The sequence below is a fragment of the Corvus moneduloides genome, chromosome 11, assembly GCF_009650955.1.
Source record: "Corvus moneduloides isolate bCorMon1 chromosome 11, bCorMon1.pri, whole genome shotgun sequence".
Classification (NCBI taxonomy): domain Eukaryota; kingdom Metazoa; phylum Chordata; class Aves; order Passeriformes; family Corvidae; genus Corvus; species Corvus moneduloides.
The window spans coordinates 14,902,102-14,928,433 of NC_045486.1; the positions used below are offsets into that span (position 1 = coordinate 14,902,102).

The following is a 26,332-nucleotide window of genomic DNA, read 5'->3' on the forward strand; positions in this document are numbered from 1 at the left end:
TAAAGATACATAAACATTGGCTGATGTCCTGGAAGGAGGACTAAGACAGCTGCTTGCGCAGCATTTCATGGCTGTGGAGTGGGTAGGGTGGGTCCAGGGCAGAAAGGAAAAGCTTTTGGCTGTGTAGGCAACATAGGGACTGAAGTGGTCAGACTGGTGGCCTGAACTGGCCTCCCTGTCACCAACTCAGCACTCAGGCCAGCAGCCTCTGAAGCTGACAGGCTCAGGAAACTGCACATTAATTGCAGTAAGTGGACTTAAGCTCTGTAAATACTTGGTTTCACAAATGCCTGTGCTAAGAGCTAACTTTGAAATACGTATTTGATTCTGGTTTGATAAAATGACCTGGATCTGACATTTGAAAGTATTTTGGGCAGGGGGTACTGCATCTGCAGCACAGTAGAAACATCACTTGCAAAATAAAGCATTTGATGGAGACTAATTTACATAATCTCATTTACTTTTAGTGATAATTAACCTACTATATAAAACACAGGGTTTATTTCTGTTGCCCAAAAATTCCTTGTCTCCTTGCAGAAAGATGATCTCATTTCTCTGTTCAGGCACAACACCATCATCATCAATGGTTGTTGAGGCAGAAGCATATAAAATGCAGGGCTTGAATTCATGCTTCAATAGTCTGGGGTAATCATGCCAGATTTGTCTTCCTTCAGCAGAGTGAAATAACCCCTGCTGGTATGCATCAGTTGGGAATGGCTTGATGCAACAAGGTGGAAGTGGCAGCAGGGAATGCTTGCTGGGACTCAATTACATCTCCCTGGTTCTCACACCTTAAATAACAGGCAGGGTCATATTAACCAAAAATCCTAAGACAATTTGTTGAAATGCTTTTGCTATACTCTCCCTTCTCTCTGTATATTCACAGATATAGTAACTAGTCACCTATACCAGCCTCCTACCAGCTCAAAGCTTTCCCATGCTAAAGGCCAGAGATATTTCATCAGGGGGCCTGTGCAGCACCACAAGTGTTGCTGAAACTCCTGTGCCTCTCTAGGCACTGATGACATAAAACAAACAGGTGGTTTTGATGTCTGAGTATAAACCAGGACACAAATCCTTCGTTAGCCATATTCCTGCCCTTCTGTGTCACTGCAAATGCAGTGGGAGGGAGAACGAAGCTCCTGCTGTACGGAGCTCACCGCACATAGGGGCTGGTATGTGGAAAGTGTTAAGCTAATTCTATATGTAGAACTGCCACTCAGACATCCCAGACTCTCATTTATTCACAGAGAACAATCCCATAATACCAAAAATGTACTCATAGGAGTACAGTGATGGCCACCAGACCTGCAGGAGTGGTTTCACACAGTGGTAACCATACCAACCAACAAATTAGCAGAATCAAGTCAGAGAATTAAAACTACTTCAAGAGTACAGCTAAGCATGGACAACAGCTCACAGCTGGATGTAAAGTGTAGCAGATGTGGAGAGACATAAAAAAGGTTAAGTGACATCACATCTTTAATTACAGGAGATTTGTATACATCATTGTCATCCCTTCTTCTAGGGGAAAAAAAAGTCACAGGCTGAAGTCTAGAACTATATCTGTAGGACAAAAAAAAAATCCTAGCAGGAATTTTCCTTAAGCGAGGAGCATTGGGCTCTTGCTGGGGAAATGCAAACTGGTATTACCTACCCATGGCTATTTCTATGCAATTCATTAGCAATTAACAAAATGTGCATTCAACAGCTCCAGCAGCAGCTCTGTGGAGCAAAGGGCCTGTACAGCCTTACTGTGCCAGAGAGCCCGTGAATGCTACAGGATCATCAGTGGGAACAGCAAGATAGGGAACCATCTGATAGAGTAACAAAACTGAGATCTGATGTTTCAGACCATTATTAATTAAATCTGCATAATAAGATGTGCCCCTTCTCTCCTAGGTCAAGACCCATTTGGCTCAGGACACTGGATTTCTTGGAAGAAGAAGGGGAAGTCCTGAGCACAGGACCAAACGCTGCCATCACCTGACATCGGGATGTGGCCTCTCAACAGAGTTTCTGAAACTGCCATGGTTTGTTTCCCTGCCAGGGGCTCCACCAGCAAGAACCTCACAGGAGTAACCCCTAAGAAACCTTGGTGGGGTGAGTTCAGACAGGACTGAAATAAAATCAGTCCCCTCCAAGCTCTTATTCAAGAGTGCAGAACTATCCCCACTGATTTTATTGGTTTCTGTCTCAAGCAGGAATTATACAGCTTCTCTGTATACAGCTGAAAATGTTTGCTGATTATTGTTAGTTTATTCAATTGATCAATCAAATATAACATTTCCTTTGTTTTCAGCTCATAACTTCCTGAGATCTACAGCTAGAGTCCCTCTCCTTGTTTTCAATGTATATTCGGCTTATCTATGGGAAGGAGTTAAATTTTCAGCAATAATTTTTATTTTATATTTTTCATTAGGCCTTCCTGCTGCTCTGAAAAGGAACTCTGTCAAAACCAGTTCATTTTCCTTTCGCTGAAAGGGTGTGGATGACAGTTTACTGCCGTTTTCTATTTGGTGCACCATTATTCAAATGCCTTTTCTATTATTTTTTTCCATATATACTGTAGACAACAGTTCTTAGGTGTATAAGCTTATCTGCACCAACAGATATGACATTAATTGACAGATATTGCTGCGAGATTAGGGTGGATGAGTACATACCCTTAGCTTTTAGAATCATTATTTACATACATTGCAAATATTACTGGGGGAAAGAAATTGAAAAAATTAACATTCACTTAGTAATCTGCAAGATCACATGTAGGAGGATGTAAGGACATGTCAAATCTTATGACTTGGTGTCCTTTTGCAAGGCAATAAATTCAACTTATAGATTTATTAAAGTGTGTTTGAAAGGTTTTAGTTGTTCCCATGGCTACCCAAAGAAATACTAATGCCTTGAGCGTAAAATGGCACCAGCAAAACCCATCCCCTAATGATAAGGTCTATCTTCAGGAATAGATTATCATGCATCATTAAAAGCCATGCCTCTTGATAAATAAGTTATGAAGTTTTATAATTTATTTCCTCTGTTCACAGCAAACCAGTTTAATACATGCTGAATTACTGACGTGTCTATTTTAACTTTTTTTTTATTTTAACTTTTAACACTTTCAGGACAGATTAAAATCTCCATTCTGATCTTTATTTGATAACTTTCCAACAACCTTAACCTTATAATTTCTAACTTTCAATTTCAGCTCACTCTTTTGCACCAATAGTTATGATATGCTCTGGTCTTGTACACTGGAATATTTGGAGAAGGCCTGACCTGAGCTCCCAGTTTCTGTGCCTAGTATTTCATGCCTTCAGAGAATTCACTTTTAGACTAATGTGAATATTTCTAGCATCTAATACAGAGTAAAAATTATAGTTTTTTGAAAAAGCTGAATTAACTCAAGCCTATGAATTCTCTCCATCCTTGTTATTCAAGGGAATACGTAAGAAAAAGTCTCCACAGTCAGCTTCCATGCAGAAATTACAATATTTACCACATGCAGATTCCATACACACATTGTTTCTATTCATTTACACTACTGGTATTAAAAATATGAACTCTATTTTTAAGAATGTCACCTTCTGCAGGCAAGACTGACATGGATCACCAGGAAATACTCACCTTCAGAAAGAGCTAGATGTAAAACAAAGGATCTGCCAAACCATCATTCTCATCCATTTTACAGTATCTTAATACATCAAACATGCAGTGCACAAGAGGCATTACAGAAATACAAAGGGGCAGATGGTCACAGAATAACAAAGGAGTGCAAAGAGAATAACTGAATATTTTAAAACCACAAACGGATCAAAAACAGCAGACAGATTTAAATGTACACAGCATAACCTGATATAAAGGAAGTAACACTTTAATACAGAAAAGATATTAGGCATTCAGATTCCACTTTCAAAATCTGTATGCAAGCCATGCTTTCAAGTAAGTTGGCATAATTTTTGCATTCTTGACATTTGATTGGTTTAGTAAAATTTAATTTTCCTGTAGATTTATCATAAACCAAGTTTCATGTTATGGTTTGAAGAGTATTAAACATACAAGCTAATTTTATTTTTAAATAAAAACAAAAAAAAATTATGTGTTGCATATTCAATGCTTGGCTCAGAATGAAAAATATTATCTTTCTACTAAGAAACACAAAAACATTATTGGATTTTACCAGTACATCAATTTTATCCATAAAATTTAGACCAGGCTAGTAGGTCTAAACAGAAAGTATGGGGGAAATTATTTATATACAACTGTCATATACTGATCAAAATAAATCAGAGTAACAGCATTCCACACTTGCCCTTGTTTGTCAGAGTCTCAAACAAGTATGCCAGGACATTCTCTTCACTTCTGGACCAAACATCAGTTTGCTATGCTAGGTATCTTTCAGGAGTATTCCCTTTGACTTTCTCCTTGCACTTTCAATGTCAGTCCTTGGTGATATTTACATATCACGTGTCTCAGCTCTCTACCGTCATTTTCTTCAGAAAGAAAACAAAAAATGGGAGTTTTAGGAAGGCTCTTTCATGTATTTAGGGCAAACATGGATTCAGACAATTCATCAGGCACGCTGAGCACTCAATTGACCCTGGCTGACACTATGGCAGAAAAATAAATTTAGCAATTAATGGCTTGATGAATTTAAGGAGAGTTCACTTGTCACTGCCATTGCTGTGCACTGAAAATCCAAGGGAAGCCAGCAAGGGTTTTGAGGAGCATCAGAGCTCTGTGGATCACACAAAACCTAGAAATCAGTGGTGATTTCTTGTCTGCAGGAAGGAACCCAAGGACGAGGGGACGCCTCTTCCCGGTATTGGAATGGCACCTAAAAAGCTACTCCATATTCCAACAAATATATGCATCATAATGCTGCAAACTACACACAATATTTTAAATTTATTAAAACAAGTGTTAAGCTGATTCATGAGAGTATTTCTGAATTTCCATTACTTCAGGAAAAAAAATTAACGCACGCAACAAAACACCAAATTTGGCGCCATTTTCCCCATAAATTTCTTTTAAAAAACAGAAAAATCTGAAACCAATAACAATTTGAGGCATGGGAGGAAAAATAAGAATATTTATTATCTGTTACCAGACACCTTCACAGGACAGGAAGAAAACTAATTGGTGCTTGTGATGTTCTTAAGGGCCAGAGAAGGAACTGTGAGAGCCTAATCTTCTAATGACTTCAGTGCGAAGTCCAGTCACACAGCAATGTTAGGTAACAGCATCAAAAGAAGAAATAAATTACACTGTAACTACCCTCATTTATGTGTCCTGCTCCTGCTAATTTCATTTTCCAGCATGGCTAAAGCTACACCCTTAGTTTTGCAATAATTTACACATGTGTCCTTGGATAAAAGAAAGCTGATATGACTGTATAAATCAGACTTTACAGGACAGGTCTTGGAAGGAAGAGATTAAACCTAAAACTCAGTAGTGTGGGTTTAGCACTACCATTTTGCTTTTAAACATCTGCTTTGCAAAGCAAGTCTGACAGTAAGGTAAAACTATGCTTTCCCTGGTTTCCTGTGTGCAGCAGTAATCTATCACAGATAAATGACGAAAGATTTTAAAAAGCACATTGTAAAACTGCTCATCAGATAAAAGTGCTCTTGTAACAAAGTTACATCAACACCTGGAAATTTTGTTGGCTTATCTGATTTCTAGGAATAATATATAATAATGCATTATAATTTCTTTCAGATACAACGGATACAATGTGCCAAAACCATGAATAGGGCTGCACACACTGTCAGCATCCTGATGACACCATCAACTGCAGTGTCAGGCTGCGTTCTATGCAAGAGAAATTTTTCTGTTGGCTAACAAAGATGGCACAATTTGCCTGAGATTGCCAGGAAAATATTTTTTGCTGTATAACTAAAAACTAATGCATACAACCATACTAATTTTCTTTTCAGCATTCAATTGCTAGCTAGATCTTTTATATATTTGTCAAAAAATATCTTTACCATAAACTGGAGTTTCCCAAGCTCAAGTGTGTTAGAAACCAGGAAATGGCAGACGAAAGAGGGTTGTAACTTCAAGTAAGGGGGCTTTGTAAGAAGAAAACCTGGCAAACTCTTGCCATAAACTACAGTTTCAAAGCACATTATACAGCTAGAACTGACATGACTATTTCTTGGCTGGACCCTGGAGTGTAAAAACCAACAAAAAGCTGTGACGACCTCCAACTGACAGCAATATTAAATTGATACTTTATTATTGATAAATATATCTGTTCCTGGTGCAGGCTGTCACAGCAGTTCCCAGCTCTACAACCCAGGAACCATTGAACACTGTGTTGGGGTAGTGCAGCCACACTCTCTGTAAGACAAATCCTGAAGCACTCATTAAAAATATTTTGCAATATTGTGAGCAAAATATGTGCCTGGTAAACATAAATAACACTCCAATTGCTTTATGACTTTTTGAAGAAAAGCAAAAGTTGGTCTTTCAGAAAAAGACACTTGTATATAGCAACAGGGGAGAATATTTGTGCGGGTGCACCACCCATCTCTGTGCACAAAACCTTTTTCCCTGCAGGAATATTATAGAATAAGGAGATTAGTGCCTTATTTAATGAATATTTTTGGCAAGCATGGTGAACGTGATGTCAAGACAGATACAGGCGCTCGAATCACACAGTTCAGTCCAAAGAGCAAACACTGGTAGGATGACACAAGAATCTCAAGTGCATGCAAAAAAGCCATTGCTAAGAAGCTGGAGTAAATGCAGAGGCCATCTTACAAATAGCAGTAGCATACACAATGTTAACTCAACTGCTTACCCACTAAGTACACCAAGAACCAGGTTAAGTACGAAAAATGAGCCAAGGATGATAAGACTAACAAAATAGATCCATGGCCACTCACATCCTATTGCATCATTTACCTGTAAAACGCAAGGAAATAAGTTATGATTCAGTCATTCATTAAACAGCAGAGTCCTTTTTGCAGCTGCCAGATCACGTAGGTTCAACATAAAGTTTATGGCTTATCCAGATCTTGGAAAAAATGAACGAACAACTGTTTAAATTTACTTACCCAAATTTTGTTGTAGATGCGAGGCAATAGAGAATTAATTGAAATAACTTCTAAATGAGTGCATGAGAATTGTTAGTGTTTTTTATGACTTTGCCAAAAGGACATGAAGAATACATACTGATAGGTCTAAATTCTGATTTTAGTGTTTGTATGTTATTTATATGATAGCTACAGAGAACTTTTTGTGTTCTAATTGAAGGAGGAAGCAATAGAGGTTTATTAAAAGATGCCATCCCAACTGAAATCTCACCTGTATGAGATAACCTGTGTGTTCTTGGCAACTGAATTCAGGACTCTGCCTTCATGATGAAAAAGGTGTATGCTTACCCGCTCAATACACCAAGAACAAGATTTAGTACGAAAAATGACCCAAAGATGACGAGACTGACAAAATACACCCATGGCAATTCAAATCCCATTGCATCATTCATCTGCAAGAAATAAGATGATCTTATAGAGTAGATCACTGCATTAACAGCAATGAAGAGTCAGAGAAAAGAAAATTTGATCATTCAGGTTACATAACATTCTATGCATTCCTTCAGAAATCCAAGAAGAACAATAAGAGCAAGAAAGCACTGGTCACATTCCCTTTGCGTTCCTAACACATACCCTAAAACAAAATGCTGAGTGAAGCTAACATTTGGATCAGAAATATTATCGAACATAAATGGAGTACTGCAACAGTTCTGTTCTTTAAATGCTGAGAACATGAGCTATATTTCAGATCTCCAGTTAAGATGATGATCACAAACTACAGTGAAATATTAGGATGATCATTTGAGAAAATAAACAGCAATGTGAATCTCAACTGTACAAGCAGTATGAGCTTTTGTAACATGGAATTCCCACCATTTTTCCTGAAATACAGCAGTCAAATGCACTCAGACATCTTAAATCAATTCAAAAAGAAATAAATGAGAATGAATCTGTGTGAAAAGCATGAACACAATTTTAGAAACACAATGGAAACATGGAAACATCCCAGGAAAACTTCTGAATGTAAATTATATCCAGATCAAGGCCGAATGAAATTTAAAAAGTTGTTGCTGGTGGTTTTTTTTTTTAAAGCGACATTGAAGTAACAGAGCTTTCAATACACTCTTTATAGACTCAAACATTTTCTATAAAGATCTCTTCCACTTGCTATTCTCAGCTAGCTCATTATACCTATCAGAGGATGGACTTGTGAAACATACCCATGGAGATCTAAAAAGGCCTATTCAGAAAAACAGATATTTTTAAACAGGGAAATGTTTGTGTATAGGATACAGGTGCAAAAAGATATTTTGGTAAGTCACAAAAATTGTTCTGACACGAAGCTTCTTGGAAACGGTTCTTCTTGAGGAGGAATTATTCCAGCTTTTGCATTAGATTCTTCTTAAAATTTTATATAGTCATGGAAATTCAGCAGATGATAAAAATACTTATGGTGTTATAGAACAATCTAGTTGCAAATCTGTTTTCTCTCCTGTTAATGCCATTGTGTTTGTTGTATCTGAAAGCTTTGATTAGGCTTTGAGCTCTATTGACAGTCAAGTTTGACACCTCTCCCTAACATCTCTGTTGGAATAAACCTACTAAACATGGGAACAAACATTTTTCAAAATTACTTCTTTTGTTTTATCCCCTGTCTTAATTAATATCAACCTCAGTTTCTGCAAGAGGGGTTGTTGGAGGGTTAGACAGAAGCATTAAGTCTTTGCAGATTAAGGCCCAAAGGCACTTCTCTTCAATGGTAATCTGTAATAACATCAGTTTATACTTAGCAAAGTAAACAAACCAGATTAGTTTACACAGCTTCTTCATGCACCTTTTAAAAGAATCTATGCATCATCTTTTAAATTCTTTTTTAATTGAACTGAGGTACTGAAAAGTAACTTAAAATTACACTTGCTTCAAAAAAGAAAAACATGAAAATATATCTTTGATTTGGATTTTTTTCCTCTTCCAATAAAACTGTATTTTGGAGAAGTTAAAATAGAAAAGGGTTATAGCCATTCAGTGAGACTGGGATCATTTCCTTCAATTTCAAGAGATCCCAAGCTTTCATTGTTCAGTCCTGCAATATTCATATGGGCAAGTCTTTCACAATGCTGCCATTATACCTACTTAGTCTCCAGGGCAACGCTTTCAGCAATCCTTGGCGTATCAGGGGGCTCTGTTAAGGACAGTGGCTGTGGTGTTTCAGGTTTTATCATCCATACCCATTCTGCCAAAGCAAGTCCCCTATGTTTGAGAAGTTTTAGCAATGAAGCATCAAAGTCACTGAGTAGAACATCCCAGTGCCCAGACTGAATTTCTCCCTCATCCCAGTGGATTGCCCCTTGCCTTCTTTCAAGTGTAGGCATCTGGCCTTATGTTTTAAGAATAATATTTTCTCAATTTTTGTTTAAATGTCTATTCATAATTATTTTACTACTTTAGAATTGAGTTTGCTTCATAGACCTGACTCATACCATAAGGCCAAGTGTTTTTTCTAGCAATAACTGATCAGAGCAAACATTTTAATTAAATTTCAAATACATCTGAATGCATTTTGCATCTAGCAACTATACCATTGGCAGGCAGTTGTTGCAAGTCACCAGAGTTCAGAGTGAAGACATAAATTCCTCCAGTATTGGCGCCAACATTTTCTGCTATGTATCATTTTGAAAAACCTGAGAGACTAATATTTACAATTTTACTTTGAGCAGAGCTCAAAAAACAGAGCTCTGGGAGTCACTGCAATACAACTCCACGCTCTGCTTTTGATCGTAAAGAGAACATTTTCAAGCAGCCAGGCATTCTGCTAACTCTAACCCAGGAGCAAAGCTGAAATTCTCTTGCTCTGTCACAAAGGCTCTGTTAGTATGAGCAGCTGTGATTTGCATTCACTTTATAATTAGCAACATATAAAAAAATTCATTCTCACTTATGGAGTTGGATTTTAAGCCCAATGTTTCAGGCTAATCTATCTAATTATATATTATAGATTTGCTTCACTAATGCTTTATGAAGCAAAAATTGGCAACTGCAGCTAACCAATACTAGAAGAAATGTTTCAGTTTGGGCAGATGCTGAGCTACTTCAAAAGAATTCCATAACTCTGGAACACCTGAACCTAGTAGAACACCTTGGCAATAATCTAAGATTGAATTCCTAAAAACTACTCAACAACTTTATCATTTAATTCTAGATACAATTAAACTCTAATCAAGTAATGCATTGTCATTTCTATTCATGAAGTAATATTTAAGACTGCATTAATACCAGAGATCAAAGTATAAAAAGAAGTCTTTTCCTTCTGGAAAAGTTTGCTGCTCATTTCATGCATGTCAAATGGCATTTTCCATAACTTCCAATTAAAGAAAGATTAAAGGAATTGATTTGCCTTCTGATTAAAAATGGAGACAGAGTTTGGCTAATAATATGAGAACAGGAAAATCTCCATCCTCAAAACCAAGATATATTCACTTGAAGGGATTAATGTTGACTTCTCACCCAAAGTGCAGAACAAGGAGTTAAAGTCACAAATTCCAGATGCACTGAAGCAAATCCAGGAATTCAAGGAGATTTCACATCTGAAATCCTCAGCAAAATGTCTTGCAAGAATCCCCTGCCCTGTGTCTCAGGGGTGCACTGTACCAAAGGAGGTGTCATATTTAATGGCTCTCAATGGACTTGTTCTGTCTGAGGCCATGAGGCTTTCAGCCTTCATAACACCTATGGCAAGGACACTGCCAAGCACCATCCTTCTTGCCCTTTGTCTTTTTAAAGATCTAGTCTCGCTTTCTGAATGTCAGTTCTCAGCAGTTTGTCCATCACATCAACCAGAGGGCAGATGAGATAAGGAATATGAAGGACAAAGTATTTTTCTAATCCCTTAGTTCTGTTTCACCATAACAGTAGATGTGTACCACACATTAATTATCTGGGTCTTTATGTTTACACATATATGTTGAGTTTGCAGTCTTGAAGAATTATCTTGAGCTGATCAGACAAACATGGTACAGTCTGAAATGCCTCAAGTGGCACCTCAAGTGGATGAATTATCTTGTAAGCTGTGCTGTAGTTGGAGTCAACTATCAATGCAACACAGCATAAATGATCAGAGACCAAGACTGAAGTGAAACAGGGAAGAAGTCAGGTTTACTGCAGATATAACCCGTAGTATTACACAGCAGCAGATGGCAAACTTCAATCTAAAACATCCATTAGAAATCATTTAAATCTCATTTATCCCTATCTATGGTAATTGTGAGTAAAATCCTCACATGCAATTGCACACAAATGAAGGTCTTACTTTTCTGTACTGCTATTCATTTACTGAAAACTGTTGCAAACTCAATTTGTAATTAATATAAGCTCTACCCGGGGTTAATGATAAAACAAAACCTCTAATTCTGCTTTTGTACCACTACAGATACAATGTGCTGATGCATTAACCTATTTTGGTTTTCCACAATGTTTAAAACCCTCTAAAGTTTCTTAGCTTCCTTAGGTTTAATTTTACCTTCTTCTTTTCATAACATTCCAACAGACACACAACTGGTGGGTTTACTTAGTGCTACCTATAATCTGCCTCATCATCTTAAAAATTGTACAGACTGACAAACTCAGCCTCTTGATAGCTGTAAAAATCCTTCATACATTAGTATTTTGTGAAGTGGGACTAACCCTGCATTCTTGGAAGCATGCAAGGGAGTTTCACAAAACCCCAGACCAGGCTATTTATTCTACTCAGTGCAGAGCACACCAGAGAGCTTTTCAAAGCTGCCTGGCTTCAAAGGTTTTGTCCTGAGATATTATTGGCTGAAGTGGAGTTAACTTAAAGCTGACTTAAAACAGGCTATGCTTGAAGCACAGCAACCTCTAGGTTGGTTTATAAAAGCATGGAATTTTATATTCAATGTTCTGGAGTCAAAGCACAGATTTCCCTGATGCTCTCCTGGTTGGATAGATGCAGATTTATTGTGCTTCTGACATAGAATGGAGATGCACTGGTGGGGTGTGCCCCAAGATCACTCTTTGTTAAGCATTTCAGCTCAGCAACAACTGGAAAAATGAGAATTCCATGGCTCAGGCATCAAGGTAGGCCTAAAGAGAAAGAGATCCCATCGAGAAGCGTAAAATTGTCACAGTACCTAGAGAGCCTCAAAATTGCTTAATCACCTCTTAAATTTGGTCTCTGTCTTATGTTATATAAGCTGGACTGTACAATTGCATACAGGACACACGTACAGGATCACATAAAAGTGATTCTCTCACGTTAAACCTCTACTTGGAAGACGCTGCTTCAGCTTAATGATTTGCTTTGATCAATGTGAACAGACCTCATTTTCTCCCTTCTGTTGGTTTTAGCCACACTTCATAAATGAGGCATAAAATTTTGGTACTCCCATAAAGCATTTAATCTTCAAAACATGATTGTTTATAAATTTTTACTATGATTGCTTGGAAATGAGTTTAGATGCAGGTTTTTCTTTTGCATTCAGACACTGTGTTGTATCTAATACTATTTTAGCTAATTCCTGTTAGTGGCATTCCATTAATCAGCTTACTGTCTTACTGGGAGGAGGGGCTGGGCAGAAATCAAATAATGGTTCCAAGGAAAGCCAAGATGTCAAACGTGACTGTGAAGAAATTGTGTTATCTTTTTCAGATAGCTGTCTATCCCTGCTTGAATCTGCAGAGCAGATGGACAGAACCATAACAAAATGAAGAGTACTACCTCTGCAAAACAGTAACCCAGAGAAGGTTTGCTATTGAGCACTACCAGCTTTAATAAAATCTGTATTCCAGATATAACAAAATCCAAGATAGGAGCATGTTAATTTCAGATTTACAATTTGTTAGTGCTTGTACCTATTTATCTATATTGCCCAAACTAATTTCACAAAAAGTTATAAAACCTACACATAGATTTGGTTTGTTAAATCTAAGGGCTCAAACAACTATTAAGTAAGTAATGTGATGAAAAATGTGTTTATTTTTTAAATAGTTAGCTACCATGTATGAAAATGAAAAGTTATAGTATCCACACAGATGTTCTGTACTAAACACCTTTTTTCTTTTTGAATCTGCTATTATATCTATAAATGTACATTATACAACAATTGGATGTATTTAATATTTCCCACATACTGGATACAAAAAAATACAAGTACAATGCATTTACTATTCAGAGAGATGATGTAAAATTGCTACCTTAGTTTACGTAGCAACAACGAGCAAAGCCCCAGTAGTAAGGAAGATCTAAATTTATCTACTAAATTGTTATCCTGGGACAGATTGGGAACTAGGAATGTTATAAAATAATTGTTTGCTTCTTATGGCAAAGTTTTTGGAAGAAAGTCTAGCTGATGGACTAGTGGAGTTCTTAGCACAACCCCAAGTTTAGCCTCTCTTTCCAATCCAGTTTCTACCCAGTTTTATTTAAAATTTCTGGGGAGAAATAATAAGTTTGTCTTAGTATTTGAAATAATCTGTGACAAGAAATTAGTTCCACACTTTGACTGCAGTACAGGTCAGCAGTCAGCTGAGGCTGAGATACCAGATATCTTGTCAAAGTCAATCAAATTCACCTCATGGGAAAGATATTTCCCTGTGAGTTACTTTAAATTCCTCCTCAGGTGGGCTCTTTGTGTTAAGAGGCTAATTGGAAAAAAATTCTACTATATCATATATTATTAAATTATGTATATTTATATATATAAATCACATCCTTTTTGATCATAATTCAAACTTTTGATCTGTATATTCCTTGGCTGGGTAGCTCTGTTTGCCTCTGTCTGAATTTGATCAGTCCCTTTTTTCTCTTTCTGAAATTAAGTCCTGTCTCTTTGCATTCCAAAACTGGATGACTCAGAGCTTTTAACAACTAGAGAACATAAAAAGATAATTAGTCCAAATCATTACCTAAAAGGTGGGGGGGTTAATCTTGATTTTAACATGAAACCAGATTCAAGTAGTTAACATTCAAATGGAAAAAATTCTGCCTGCAGTCCCTGGCTCTTTAGGGAGATTTATGCAGTATATTAATGCTGTCATCCAATATTTCTATCACTCTTTCTCCAGCTGTACATCATGTGTTAACTTTCTGCCTATGTAGTCATGGAAGGCTGGGAGCTCTGTGCATGCAGCACAACAATGCCTTTGGGGATGAGCTGACTTGTTTCACTCAAGAGCCTCCCTCAGATGACCTGTGAGTGGTGCTGAGCAATGCTAGCAGAACAGCATTAAGCTTTCCTTAAGTACATAAGAGGAAAAAGCAGAAATAAGTATTTCCTAAGATTTTTCAGGCATGTTTCCTCACAGTTTTTAACATTGCTAAGTATTTGCAACTGATTTACAAATGGAAAAAAGCTGTGAAGCATTCTTTGACTTCTTGCAGACAATAAGCTGAAATTCATTGCTGACAAGTATTGTTTGGGTGCAGGAACATGCCTTCCCTTTCTGCAGGGGGAACAGGACTAACATGGTTAAATCACCCTAAGCAGTTGATTCCCACTACCTTATTAAATCATTCAAAGTTCTAGAGTATTATTGCTTATTTGACTCTTGGTCACATTTTTGGAAAGGTATTTTTAGGAAACTCCTTGTCAGCACTCTGATGACAGTTTTGATAATACTTCAAACATGTTTTGCAGTTTTTGTTTATAGCCTAATAATACATTTTGTGCATGAGCCAAGGGATTTTCTTGTGTAATATGTATTTGTAAAACATTTGCTTCTGTTTATGAAATATCTTTGGTTGCACATCAGCTGGTTTGAAGTACACTGTGTCTGAGTCTGTCCTTAAGATGCTTGAATAGGAGAATTCTAAAAAGTGTCAGGAGTAGAAACTGAGCTCCTGACCTGATCTGATTGACATTAATGCACTGGCTGTGCAGACACTTATGCAAAAGTGCATGTAGACATACACAGGAGTGCAGTGCACCCTAACCAGTCTGTATTACAGAAATGATGGATTATTCGGAGATGTTTTTAGATGCTTCAAGGAGTATATTGGGGGATATAAAGCTCAATTTTGAAAACAGGAAACAGGTTCCTAAATGCAGCCTTTTTAGTTATAAAAGCAGAGGAACAATGAATGAAGTATTTCTTTCATGATAATATGTTATTAGCAAAAAGTAGTACCAGTTTTTAAAAGCTGACATATCAGTAAAGGGTATATTTTGAAAAAAACTGACATCCCTTGCCTTAAACCTTATATGAGTTTTAGGTATATTTTAGATTGCCTAGACTTTTCAAGTAATGAACTGAGTATTTTAAGCAAGAATCCTTTAGAGAATATCTTGTTAACATATCAGTAGGTGTATTAATAGGCAAAACCACGTAAGACATCAGTGTATCATTATTCAGCAATTTTAGCTCGAGTGCTTCAATCTCAGCAGTCTCCAGATCAATCTGAACAGTGCTAGACAGGTGTTAGAGAACTGGGGAGCTTTAAAATTTGAGTTAGTGATGCAGCATCTGTCCATAAAATTGACCTAGTAAAAACCAGTAGCCACTAATACATTCGTCCCATCTTTGAAGCAACTGTGCTGGCAACCCATCCCATTAGGAACTTTGTTTCTCAGAGGCCCTGACCATCTCTCATTCCAGCTACAGTTGGATTATTCAAGTGTAGTAACTCAAGATAACTTCACTATGGTGAAAACAAGAATTAAATGTGATAATTTTGGTGCTCATGGGAAAATTGGGGGTTTTTCTGGCAAGTATCACTGCTCATTATCTGTGTTCCCATGTATCAAGCAAAGCAGCTAAAAATAAAAAGCAATTTACAAAATACATGTTTGCCATTAATAGATTATACATCGAGATGTTTCAAAGACATGGGAAAAATCTGGAGCCAGATATGCAAATGCAGATTCAAGTTCTGCAATTCCTGAGAGCTTGCTAGCATAAATTGGAAATGAGGTAGAGAGTACTATGCTCTCAGCTTTAGAATGTGAGCCAGAGCACTAAAAACTTGGGCACACAGAGGGCTGCCACTTGGCTGATAACAGGGACTGCACCAGGATCCAAAACGAAAAGGATGAGCCTCCAATTAGGGCTCCAGAGCAAACAGAAAGGACCATGACTGGGAATAAACACAGTCCCAACATGGAAAACATACAGAAGTGCAGACACAAACATACAATTTGGGAGCACACCTGGTGCACTGGCTGCTGAAAACAAGGAGAACACCCCTTAACCTCTAAATTTGAACCTTTGACACTAAGGAGCCATATCTTTTGTGGATAAACCACATCATGCCTGCTATCCAGTGAGTTAAGAGTAAGTTAGAGAAAAGAGGCCAGGTGAAGACACTAAAACACAGTAGGACATATGGGATTGGGATGCAAACTGGTGAGCAGCAGGATGCCCACATACGCCACCATGATCTGAAGGGTGCCCAGCAGCAGCAGAATCGAGGCCTCAACTTATAATAGATATGCATAAGAGAAAATTCATTATTGGTGCTTAGAGAACTTTTAAAGCAAGTTTACTGTCGTTAACCAGGTGATAAGGAGCTGTGCCAGTGAGTGCTTTTGGAAGCTGTCATTTTCAGCAGTCATCCTTGCTGACAGAATGTCATTTAACACGATGCAAAATATTGCACAGATTTCACCCACTCACATTACACCTGCTAGCAAGAGAAGCCTACATAAGTTTATTTCATTGTTCACACAGTGACCAAATGAAAAATGAGAATTCTGTGCAGTTTCTAATATTTGTGGGTTTGGTTTCATTTGTTTTGTATAAAACTCATTCAGTCTGTGTATTATTAACAGAGTTCTAAGCAAAAAGCAACCCACAAACCCCATGCACATCGAGCTAAAAAGGCTTCCTCAGATTCTTTGAACATTCTTTTATTACAATTTGGTATCTCCCTAAAGATTTTACAATTTTCAAATGAAATGAAATCTTTTCCAATTTTTAGCTAAATCTACCTCAGCTTGATCCAGTGATAAAATTAAACATATAAGTTGTCATTCCTCTTGTCCTCAGCAAGTAATTTCAGCCTGACAATGGGCAACTTTTTGGTCTATACATAGAAAGAATCTGAATCTATAATTTAATTATATAAGCATCAGTTAAGATAGATTCCAAACCCACCTGAATATCTGATTTTGATATTTCACTAGATCAATAAATATTTGTTTCACTGTTAATAATTCCAGTATCATTTGTAACAAAATGAAAAATGACACCTGTGTACCTGTAAATACATTCTACATTGGAAACTCCTTATAGACAAATAAGTACAAACAACTCACATAGCTTTCAATTGTTTATAATTTTCTTACACTTTTCATTTTGTCTGATCATGAAAAGATTCAACATCCTATTTTAATTATTTTAATTTTTTCTGCTGTCAGTGGAGACTGCAAAGGTTTCTAAAAGGCAGCAGATTAATTAGGTCATCAAATCCCAGGGGAAAAAATGTTTAATTCTGAGCCACTCAAGTTGTTTCTATATGTTTTGTAACAATTGTATTCTAAACACAGCAGCTCTCCAAAGCTTTTATATTAAATTTCTTTGAAAAAAGCTGGAGGAATTATCAGCTCCTCAAATGTGGGTATACTTTAACCCCAAAAGATGTTAAATGTTTTGTTTTTTCTAGATAACTATGGCACACCTTCCCTTTCAGGAAGAATTTAAATAATTGCCATCACCATGAACACAAACCATAAAGCACATACTAATTCTACATTTACAGTCTCCTAGAAAATTAGGGAGAGTTTTAGTGCAAATCCCAAGGAACTGACAAACCTTTACAATGGGAAATCATGCAATAGCCTATAAGTAGCTGTACATAATTGTTACTCATTAGTGTTGAAGGTTCGTATGTTTCTAGCCAGTTTTGTGACTGATAACAGACAGTGAAAGCAGCTATTCACAGTACCCTATTTTTGGTCTTTCAATCCTAAAAGAATGCCATTTTACCATCTTAATTATCTTTAACAGTGATATTCTCTTAAAAACATCTCCATAGTCTATACTTCAGTATTGCAGATTTTATCTGAGACTACACTCTGGTGTTATATGTTTTAGCAACAGTTCATTTCACCTTGATTTGCAACAAATGACCACATAAAATCATGTGGTCATTCACTGGGTAGCACTACATTCCAAAATGCATCCAGTACTCCACAACAGATGCACTGTTAGTAAATAATCCCACTTATCCAAACAAACTTGAACAAACTCACGATGTGAGCTGCTGTCAGCAACAAAACCTAAAGTTCCACTAAGATACTCCTTGAGATAACTCATCCCTTTTTAACAGTGATCTTTACTAGTAATCACTTTTCTTCTTCCATACATATTTTCTAACATTTGAACTGTTAGAATTATGTTTTTTGTAAGGTCTTAATAGCTGCAAAGACTTACTGCTGAGTAGCAAGTAGTACAGAATATTGTCACTGATGTTCAGCACCTATGGGAGGTTCTGTCACAGACTTCTTGAATGGCCTTGGACAAATCACTCAAATCAGATATTGAGATACTCCAAGATTCACAAAACAGTGTCATGTCCCTTAGAGTGGAATAGGGTTAAGCAGAGAAATGTCTATCTGTGTTTTCAGGTGACTCCTTTAAAGTGTTTCCTTTAAAAATCTGTGTGTTCATTTTCCTCCACTTTCAGTTTCCCAGTCTGTGTCCAGCTGACTGTTGATGTTGCAAGACTCTGGAAGTACCATACCTTGAACCAAAGGAGCATTTAAAGGTGAGGATTTACACAGGTTTTTGAACACCTTTTGCTGCTTCCATGGAGATGGTGTCAGGGCGACAGCTCCCGTAATTTGCAGTTTCTGAATGGTTAACATGATTTTCAGTCCCCATGGCAAGCAATGTCAGTTGAGAGCTTGCTTTGTTCTAATTTATGTTAAAATTGTGGAAAAATCTGTACAAATACTGCAAAAAGAGAGCTCTTAAACCTAATGAATGAAGACAGACTTAATATCTGTAGGCTCACGCAAAAAAATGCTAGTCCAAAGGACATAAATGTAGCTTTACATTTATCCAAATGGAATAGGCAAAAAAACCCTCAAATAAGCAATGAATAAATTTGTTTCTAAAATGTCCTTTTAGCCTGAGGAGTCCAGTAACAGGCTGTGACTGAAACAAGTACACAGCTGGGCTCATCTCCTGCAAAACTCACCAAGATTTCCTGCTGATGGTATTGTGAAACAGCTCAATTCCCACTGGAACAGAGAAGCTTGTTTAAAAGCAAAGAAAGCTTGGTGATTTATGAACTTACCCAGTACAACACATCAGTCCATCCTTCCATGGTTATACACTGGAACACAGTCAGCATTGCAAATGCAAAGTTATCAAAGTTGGTTATGCCTCCATTTGGTCCAACCCATCCACCCTTACATTCAGTGCCATTCATGACACACTGACGGCCATTCCCTGAGAATGCACAAGGTGCTGGATCTTCTTCAACTAGTATATCTGGAAAATGACCAAAAAAATCCGAACTCTGAGTTCTCAGGTTTTCATGAGTTAACCCTTTACATGAAGAAATATCAACGCTTTTGTGAAATAAATCCAGATTACAAGCTGAGAAAGGCAATACATGAGAGCTTCAGAGCTTTTAGCTTCTCAAGACCTGGGCCTTACAACCTCAAAATAGGTTAATCAAAACAATGTATAGAAGAGCTTGAGTAATTAAGGAGTGGAAAGAAGCATAATGTAATAACACATCATTTCTTAGAAGTTCCTCATGCTGACTTTTTCTTTCCTCTTCGCTGCTGCTACTTCAATTCATGGCACTTCACACCAACACATGGACCACTCAGGGAAATGGATCTAAATCCTACACAGTCATCTTCATTACTTAGCTAATAGAAAAGCATCTTTAGCCACCAGGTTTCACTACTTCAAAGTTCTCCCACAACACACACTTCCATTTCACTATTTCACCTGGATGGAAGAACATTGTTTTCCTTCTTCACTCATTTCAGAACAGAACTCCTTACCACAATCTGGATTTGTCCCATGTAGGTAGTCACCCTTATTTTCTTCACTACTGATATTTCAACTACACATATCAGAAATGAAAACCTATTCAGAGCATGGCCTAGTCTCTAACTAGCTTGATTTTTTTGTGACTTTGGTATTGGATTTTTTTTTTCCACTTAATGCACTGTACCTAAAATTATGAACCAGCATAAACTGGGCTTCCAACAGCTTCAATGCTTTGGCCCCTACTTCTATTTCAAACTGAAATCCCACAGATTTGAAAGAAAACATCATCAAACCCTTATTTTAATCAACAGTTTAATGACTTACCTGAATCAATAAGAAAACAAGATTTGTGCATTTTTCCAATAAAAAGTTCCAATCCTATAATAGCATAGATTATGATTACAAACAATACCAAAAGGGCAATATGGAGGAGGGGGACCATGGCTTTTATAATGGAGTTCAGGACAACTTGTAAACCTAAAAAAAAAAAAAAAAAAACACAGGATATAAGATATGAACCATATTTCTATGTCTTGCTCTATCAGATTTTACATAATTACATATTATTAGAACTTAATGATACAGACATGCAGAGATAACCAGGTTTTTTTAAAACATCTACTGCCCAGAACAACAAAATGTTCCTGTAGTATAAAAATTTTCATAAGAATCTAAAACTTTCTTTCTAATTAGTTCCTCTGTTAATAAAGGTTATATCATACAAGTCAGTGCTTGAAATGTGTCACAAGAATCTGTGGGTGCTTTTATAAAGAAAGGGCATGTAGTCAGAGTGTGCCTGTAGGTCATTTTATATAACCTTTAAGAAGTTCTGTGCTAAAACAAAAACTTTGTGGCAAGTTCTGAGAAAATCTACACTCAGCCAATTGTAGAACTGTCTTTTTGCTCTGGGAGAAAAATATAGTTAACTGGGAAAACACATTTGTATTCTGAATACACTTATTCTTCCATCATTTATCCTTTTCAAAACTGCTCTATTTTCTTTTTTTCAATTAAATATTTATCCAGCTTGAATGACTGAATCCACAGTACCAATGAGAATAAAATATGCCTCTTTTATAACTTGATAGACCTTCTCTCTGACATTTCATAGGACTGTTCTGTACCCACTGAAGTCCTTTTGCCAAAAATCAATCATTTTCATGTAATAGTCCACGATACAATAAACACAGAATTAGCTTTCTTCCTTTGAATGCCCTGGAAGGAGCTGAACTGTAAGCTGTGAACCTCACATAGCCCAAAAACCTTCAATACTTAATAAAGCATTAAAAGAAAACAGGAAATATCAGAAAATACAATTGCTTTCCTTAAACAATATTGTTCTACTTTTTAAGTTTCCTAATTTATCTGTTAGCTCTGCAGAGATAAACAGAAGGCATTCATGTGCATTGGAGGGAGCAGGAAACATGAAATGTGGAACGTGCTCTGGCATACAACTTACCAACATATAAACTATTTTAGGACCACCTACACTTTCAAATGCAGGCCTTTAGAATAAAAAAAAAATTTTGAATTTTATTTTCTGGTTTATTTGCATTTTAACATGTAATTTACTTTTACATAAAGCTCCTAAAAAGGAAGTGTATTCCCCTGTCTGCTTATTGACCTGTATAAGATGATCATACATTGACTGAATTCACAATCCCTTGTTCAGCTTGAAATAGGATATCATTCATCTTGAAATTCACTTTATATATGTAGCCAGATAAAAATCTCAGCTTTATCCCATTTCACTTCTGTAGTGTCTGGAAGAAGACAGTTAAATAATCAGAGCAGTTACTTTCCTCATTGCAATGGAAATAAAGAGAGCAGAGCTTACTGGGCACTCCTGATACAAGCCGGAGAGGTCGCAGTACACGAAAGGCTCTGAGGGCTTTGACATCAAAGCCACCAGGTTTGCCACCCGAGTGGCTGCCACCGTCTGTTTCTTTGGTTAATTGTTCCAATATTACACTAAATAATCTGGAAAAGGAGATGAAAGGTAAGGTCATCACTATCCATCTACCACGCAGTCAAAGATGTTGCTTTGGAAATTAGTTGAACTGCAGATCATTCTGAAAACTGTTCAGATGTCAAATTGAGAGGTATATTTACACATTAAATCATGACAGAAAGAGCTATGAAGTGCAAGACTTTATAATCCCTCTAGAGAATGAGGATCACACAGTAGCCAAAAATTTAGCATTCAGCTTATATACACAGTTTTCTATTTTTAAATAAATGAAGCTACTTTGCGACTTTTGTTCAAACATTTTAACTTTAACATTTGGAGAATTAATCTTCCCTTTAGAAGAAGAAAGAGATAATAACTAAAACCATCTGGTTTAATTTTGGTGGAATACATGAACTCCAAGTGGCACAGCAGTACAATATTCTATATACAGTCAGCAGAAACTGAATATTTTAAAAACAATTAGCGTTCACCATTTAATAACACCAAAAAGATTTGTTTCTTACACATTATACCTCTGAGGAAAAATATATTCCCAGATGGCTCATTTATTATATTGTATTTTTTCCCTGCAGAAATGAATTAGTCATTCATTAGAATAGTTTGCACTATTATAGACTTTTATTTTGCTTTCCCACTCTTAGCAGAAATTTAAAGTGATGCATGTTCTTGAAATACAAATTAATCTTAGGTTTATTTTAGTTTGGAGCTCCATTTCAGACACATGGTTTTCTAGACTCTCACTAGACTACACAAACTGTGTTATCCTTTGCACAGAGTCTGTAGTTCAATAGTTGCAGAGCTACACTTCTCCCAAAAGGATTATCAAGTTAATAGAGTTTTGCAATCATGAGAAATGTTCCACACTTGTAAAGAATGCCGGAAATGTGCAGGGTTTTAGTTTGGTCATGAAAAGTTTTCACAACTTTGGTTAAGAACTCTGTCACGCTGGATAGTTGCTTGAAATCATATATTATTTAATGAGGTGCCTAAACTAGATTATTGAAGGCTTTACCCTGCCCCCAGTAAGCAGCTGACCCATATCAGTCAATACCCATCCCTAGGACTGCTTCGTTCTGCTCCAGGGAAAAACTCAGCCACAAAGACTCTAAAGATGTTACAAGGAACATCAGCAGCCCACATACTGTTATACCAAATCCAGACATTGAATATCAGGTCTGATCCAGGCCTAGAATTTAACAGAAGCATAATTGCAGGAAAACAAACCACCTCAATGATTTCAAGAGTGACTATTTATGCTCTGAAAACAGACATTATTAAAAAGGCTTCTAAATCAAGTCCTGAATTCAGAGAACCTTTCAGCCTGTCAGTTCATAGAACATTCAGAAAATTAAATGGCATAGGAAGCTGCTATGAAAGCTTTCTCTACTGGGACCTTATTTTTTCACAGAAATCAATGGAAATTAGGTGGGAGGCCATGCAGGTAAGTGGACTACTCAAAGTAATTCGTACTCTGACGGGTTACAGAGAGAAATGACAAAGAGTAGAAAGCATCACATTCACAGCTGTATCTAAAGCTCTGTTATTTTATGTTGTCCAGCTGAAACCAGGACATATGTCATTCCTAAAAAGCCATTAAGGTATAAAACTATTGATCTTTATTGAAATTTACGCTCATATTCCTCTAGAGTTTACCAAAGTTTAAAGGTTTAATTAAGCTTTGATTTTAAAAATGTTTCTATATGTGTTTCCCTTTTGCTTGTAGAGATTTCTTTAGGTATAATTAAGATTAATGCATTTGGACTGCTACAGTTTCTGCTGAGAATGCAAATTTCAAGACATTCAATACAGGACATCGTGGCAGCTCTTCCAAAGCTATTGGAATACCTATTGAAATTTTACATTGAAGCTAGTCAAATAGAATCAGGTCCAGAAGTGATTCCATATCAACCTTGGGTTATATATGAAAATCAATTTTTCACTGGGCTTTTAAGTATTAATTAAATAAATGGGACTCATGCTTGCTTAATCACGTAGGTTGTGTTCTTACTGAAAGAACAAAAACATTGTTCACAGTTTTGTCAGTATGTCATGTTGTGAAAGGTCCACCTTGTCTTAAAGGCTGGTGACAACCTGCAAAATAGTTTATATTCCAAACTTGTGGGTTTGAATCAGACTTAATCTTAGTGTGATATTTTAGGCATTTGATAAGATATAGTCCTTTTTTATTCATAATTTCAACAAATCCAGTGTGAGCATTTGACCTAACTACATTTAGCCTCCAATAATGAGTGTTTTAGGAATTAGTGGAAAATTTTTTAGTTATCATGTATTTAGGACACAGCCAAAGATAGAGGTCATGTTAATTAGACTGCTCCAGGGTTATTGTAACTCTGTGGTCACTCGACAAAAGGGAAGAGGTCTATTCAAGTGCCTGCTTGGCAAGGGAACAGAGCTCGTGTGTGACAGTCTCCAACCTGCTCACCAAGCTTCCCCTTCAGGCACAGGGGCCAATCTGTTGAGAATGACCCGACCTGATGAAGGATCTATTTATACACAAATTTTAGTCCTGGACCAAAACTGCCTGCATGCCAAGGGACTGGCCCAAATACAACCTTCTCAGTAACATTTAGTATCTCATAATCAAATAGTTACAAATCAGGCTTTCTTATATTCATAGTACTTCACCAAATTTAACAATGCCTTTTACCACAAATTCCTTTACTTAGCATCTCTTTCCTTTCCTTAACGCAGTGACAACCTAAAAGCAGCACACACTCTAATTTCTGGGCCTTTTCAATTACAGGCAACTCTTGATTGGTTTCAATTTGAAAATTAAATTAGAATTGCACACTGCAAGCCAAGGTTGTGTTTGCTACAACATACAAAGTTATACACGGATAATGTTCTCCATGTTCTAGATAATTCATATTTTTAGCAAACAAAATTTACGGTACTGGTTAAACAGTTTTTTAACAATCTCAACAATATTTAGGAAACTGGTGAATATATATCTCAAGATTAATTCTCTAGATAGCTGAAGCTAGGATCTAATGAAGTAGCACAACCACTGACACAGAGTTGCTGACAAAATAATTATTTATCATAAGTAGGTGCATAACATAAGTGTGAGACTCCACTCAGAACCTGCATAAGGCCCAAGCAGTCCCTTCTCTGGGCAAAAAACAAACTCTCCAAGGTTTCCTGGTAGAACAAGGTGCACAGGGGTAAAGGAAAAAAAGGCATTTTTATCATACATTCTACCCCAGGCAAGTCAAAATAATATCTGTATCTGGGGCCTGATGTGCAGCACCCAATTTTACTCAGATTTTGGGAATATCAAGGAATCACTCAGTTAATTCTGTCTCCCCAGCCACTCTTCTCCACTTTGGAACATGTGGATCCTCCAGAGGTCTCTGTGGAATAGATGAACTCCACACAGTTGCAGTGAAGGGTTAAACAAATAAACAAAATAACAATGCACAGCACTTAACAGATCAACATATGGAACTACACCAGGAGTTTACCTTGAACTGCGGAAATCTCCAGCAGGACTCCGAATTCCCTGGCAATTTCTACTGTAAATTCAATGCAGTCTATAGCCACAGATAGCACTGAAAACTTTTAGGACTTTTAAAATTTTTTTTCACTCAGTTCATTCTTTTACTCCAAAGAAACAGAAATCCAGCACAGGCAAACAGACCTATACCTACACCTCCCTGTAAAGAAAACTTTTATTTGTATAATGAAAGATAAGTTACTTACCCTACTATTACTATTACAAAATCCAGTAAATTCCATCCATTTCTAACATATGCATTGGGGTGTAATAATAATCCATATGCTATAATCTTCAAAAATGTTTCAACTGTAAAAATTATCAGGAAGGCATATTCTACTTTTTCCTGTAGAAGACAAAAAAAGTACAATGAAAGACTATGAATGTAACAGCTCTTTTTTACTGTTTACAATTTCCAACAAGTGGGTACTGATCAGGACTAAGGAAATAGTACACGGTACACAGGATTTAATTGTATAACACTTAATGACAACTGTACTGACAAGGTTATAATTATATAATTGCATGAGATTTTCTTGTTTTTACATTCTGTGAGAGGAAAAAGAAAGCTGTTTCTGCAAACATGTACATACTGTACCTTTGCTTAAGCAAACAGTGCCATCCAGGTCAATAGGACTCTGCATTCATTATAACCAGAAAACGCTGTAGAACAGAGCCCTGGAAATATCCTTGGAAGGTAAGCAGTGGTATACATACTTGCACTACTCAAAAAGTTTTAATTGTTTAATGTTTAATTTTATACTGTCTTGCAACTTTTTAATCTTGATATGGAAGCTTACCTTGATTTATTCTCCCTTCCACATCACCAGAATTTCT

General features: G+C 36.7%; 1 protein-coding gene across 1 annotated transcript in view; it reads right to left on the minus strand.

The window, feature by feature from the left end:
* The window catches only part of CACNA1D (calcium voltage-gated channel subunit alpha1 D), a 172,685-nt gene that overhangs the window by 83,907 nt on the left and 62,446 nt on the right, over positions 1–26,332 (minus strand). The window contains 5 exon segments of the mRNA XM_032120445.1: positions 6,806–6,909; positions 19,294–19,490; positions 20,331–20,483; positions 21,844–21,986; positions 25,702–25,841. Of these exon segments, the coding sequence (XP_031976336.1) occupies positions 6,806–6,909; positions 19,294–19,490; positions 20,331–20,483; positions 21,844–21,986; positions 25,702–25,841 (737 nt within the window).